General features: G+C 40.5%; 1 protein-coding gene across 1 annotated transcript in view; it reads left to right on the top strand.

Annotated features, from left to right (window-relative positions):
• Positions 1-2500, top strand: part of LOC138052883 (transient receptor potential cation channel subfamily M member-like 2) — a 52033-nt gene that overhangs the window by 43827 nt on the left and 5706 nt on the right. The window contains exons 26-28 of the mRNA XM_068899478.1: positions 165-328; positions 1257-1342; positions 2155-2256. Coding sequence (XP_068755579.1) covers positions 165-328; positions 1257-1342; positions 2155-2256 — 352 coding nt within the window. The remainder of the gene's footprint in view (positions 1-164; positions 329-1256; positions 1343-2154; positions 2257-2500) is intronic.

Consider the following 2500-nt stretch of genomic DNA (forward strand, 5'->3'; position numbering starts at 1 on the left):
GAAAAAATTGATCAGCGAATCAATCAAAAATGTTTTTTTCTCTGGGGCCGGTTAGCACCAGTAAAAGGCCGTATCAACCTCTGCGGTTAATCCCAACTGAAAATGTGAAATGTAAACAATCCACGTTAAAATAAACTGAAAATTCATTCATTCATTCAAAATAGATGGATTTAACAGAAGCCTGTCAAATGCAGCAGCTCGGGCAAAGTCAAGTGTTGCCAAAGTATCACGTGACAACAAGAAAACGCACGTGTTAACGAGACATTCCCCTTATCCACGCAGCAATCAACAGCGCTATCCTGTTCCAGACTTCCTTGTTGACTGGAAGGTAAATACCATAACAGTGTAAACTTGTCAGCAGATACTGGAAAAGAAATTAATCGTGGAGTTTATCGGAAGGGAAAAACTTTAAACAACCATGATGGGAGGGCCGGCTTGAACTTTGCTTACAAGTTTCCCGGGTTCAAATCTTGTTCCGAATCTATCTCCACCTACTATTGTAGATAGCCAACGAGGTCGTTCATAGTGTTTTTTTTCTGTTATTTTCATTTGAATTATTTGAACTGTCCTGTTAAAAACACTCGAGTAAGAGTTCCTTCGAGATACCATCGAAAACTACGCTTTTTTATTCATTTACCTGGGTTAACGCGTTTCTTCCACTACAGCCACAACGGGACATCATTTCAGCTTTTCCAGTCCTTGCAGTTTAACAGGACAATAAATTGTCACATTAGCTTAGTTTAATGACATAGCTCCCATCATTCTCTTGTGGATCAATGATAGAGTATTGAACTTATCATTGGAAAGACGCTGGTTCGACTCCTGCACAGAAGCACTCGCAATTTTTTTCTGAGAATACCCGACATCATTTAAAAATACATTTTCAATTGTGTGAGGCGTTTCATGCTTTCAAAATATTTCCACCTGTATACATAGCTTACTTAATTAGTGCTTAAAAAAACCAAAGTTTGTTTTTAACGTGCTGTTCTCTTTTTTTGTATTTCTTGAAATAATATTCCATGTTGATTTCCCGTCTCCATTATTTCAACCTCCCAGGGCTCTCGGCGGTGAAAAGCCCTGGGACGGGTCCCACTCTCGGTGGTGAAACGTCCTGGGAACGAGTTTCCATTAATTGTTAGAGGGTGTGGGTCTTACAGTGCACGAATATGAATTGAAATACTTCCTCTCGAAGCAACACATCCATTAAATAACTTGCATGAAAATAATTGTAACACTGTACGTATTGTTTTTCAAAGGAGTCATTCCCAAGTTACGATCCACCACTACATACCTCGCCAGAGGTTCAAGCCTTACCCCAATGGGCAGACCCAGATCTTCTTGAGTGAGTTTCAGTATTATCAGCTGTCTCCTAAGTTCTGTTTTGTTAAAATCTGATTGACACTTGACGACACAGATCTTTTTGGATGCCGGCTAAGTAGTCTCTGTGTGTTACGAATCTGTAATAAATTGAGTGAAACGAAATTTCGGTGCTACCTCGAGTACTCGGGTGTTAAAGAAGGGTTTGTTTATTTCATACTCACTTATTAACGTCTCAGAGTTATATAACCCTTCATGAGTGCTCTACCTATTGGTGCGACTTCAAATCAACTTAAAAGCAAAATCAATTTAAAATCTGATTACCCCGAGAAAACCCTCTCGTAGTAGCCTCCTAAGCAGACTTTCTTAGGAGGGCTTCGTCACGCGTTCCTCCCCCACTAACCTCTGCTGAAACCAAACACCACTTCCGTTCGTGGATTACGGACCAATCAGAAGCCGTTTCCCAGTTTTGCGTAAACTCGTGTTTTGTATGGCATTCTTTCGCAGCATGTGATAGGCTATGTACAACACATATGGTCAATACTGATTGGTTTCTTTAAATAGTGGGCAACCAGCCGTTGATCTGAACGGAGGTGGTTTTTCGTTTCAGAAGACGTTAGTGAGGGAGGAACGCGTGTTGACGCCCAAAAAATCTCTGCGTGGGAGGCTACTCTCAGGGCAGAATAAAAAAGACAACAAACTCAAACAAGATACGACGTTGAGTCCGGGAATCGAACCCGAAACACATTTTTGAAAGACGAGTGCTCTCTCAACCACGCGAAATATGTCTGCCACGCGTATTGTATGCATTTTACGCCTTTTTTATTTTATTTTTAGTCCTACAAACTCAGACTTGGTCATCAATTTCAACTGCATTGAGAATGGGATTAACAGAAGAAGCCACACGGGGATAATTGACACTGTTAATCGGTTGCCAAGGTAACGAAGGGTTTTTCACTTTCGCTGCCGACAAAAACACCACTAAATGGCGTCCAGGAGTGATAACTGGATAAATGTCTGGATCTTTCTGGCAAGGATTTCATCAATCTAGAAATTGCTCTTTGAGAACGTTTCAGATTATGTATATTCTTGGAAGACAGATGTCCTACTTTCTGAGTCGAATTATAATGTAAAATCAGTACGCTACCGCCATCTTGTATTACTGCTTATGTTTAGATCTACT

This window comes from Montipora capricornis, chromosome 6 (genome assembly GCF_036669925.1).
Source record: "Montipora capricornis isolate CH-2021 chromosome 6, ASM3666992v2, whole genome shotgun sequence".
Classification (NCBI taxonomy): domain Eukaryota; kingdom Metazoa; phylum Cnidaria; class Anthozoa; order Scleractinia; family Acroporidae; genus Montipora; species Montipora capricornis.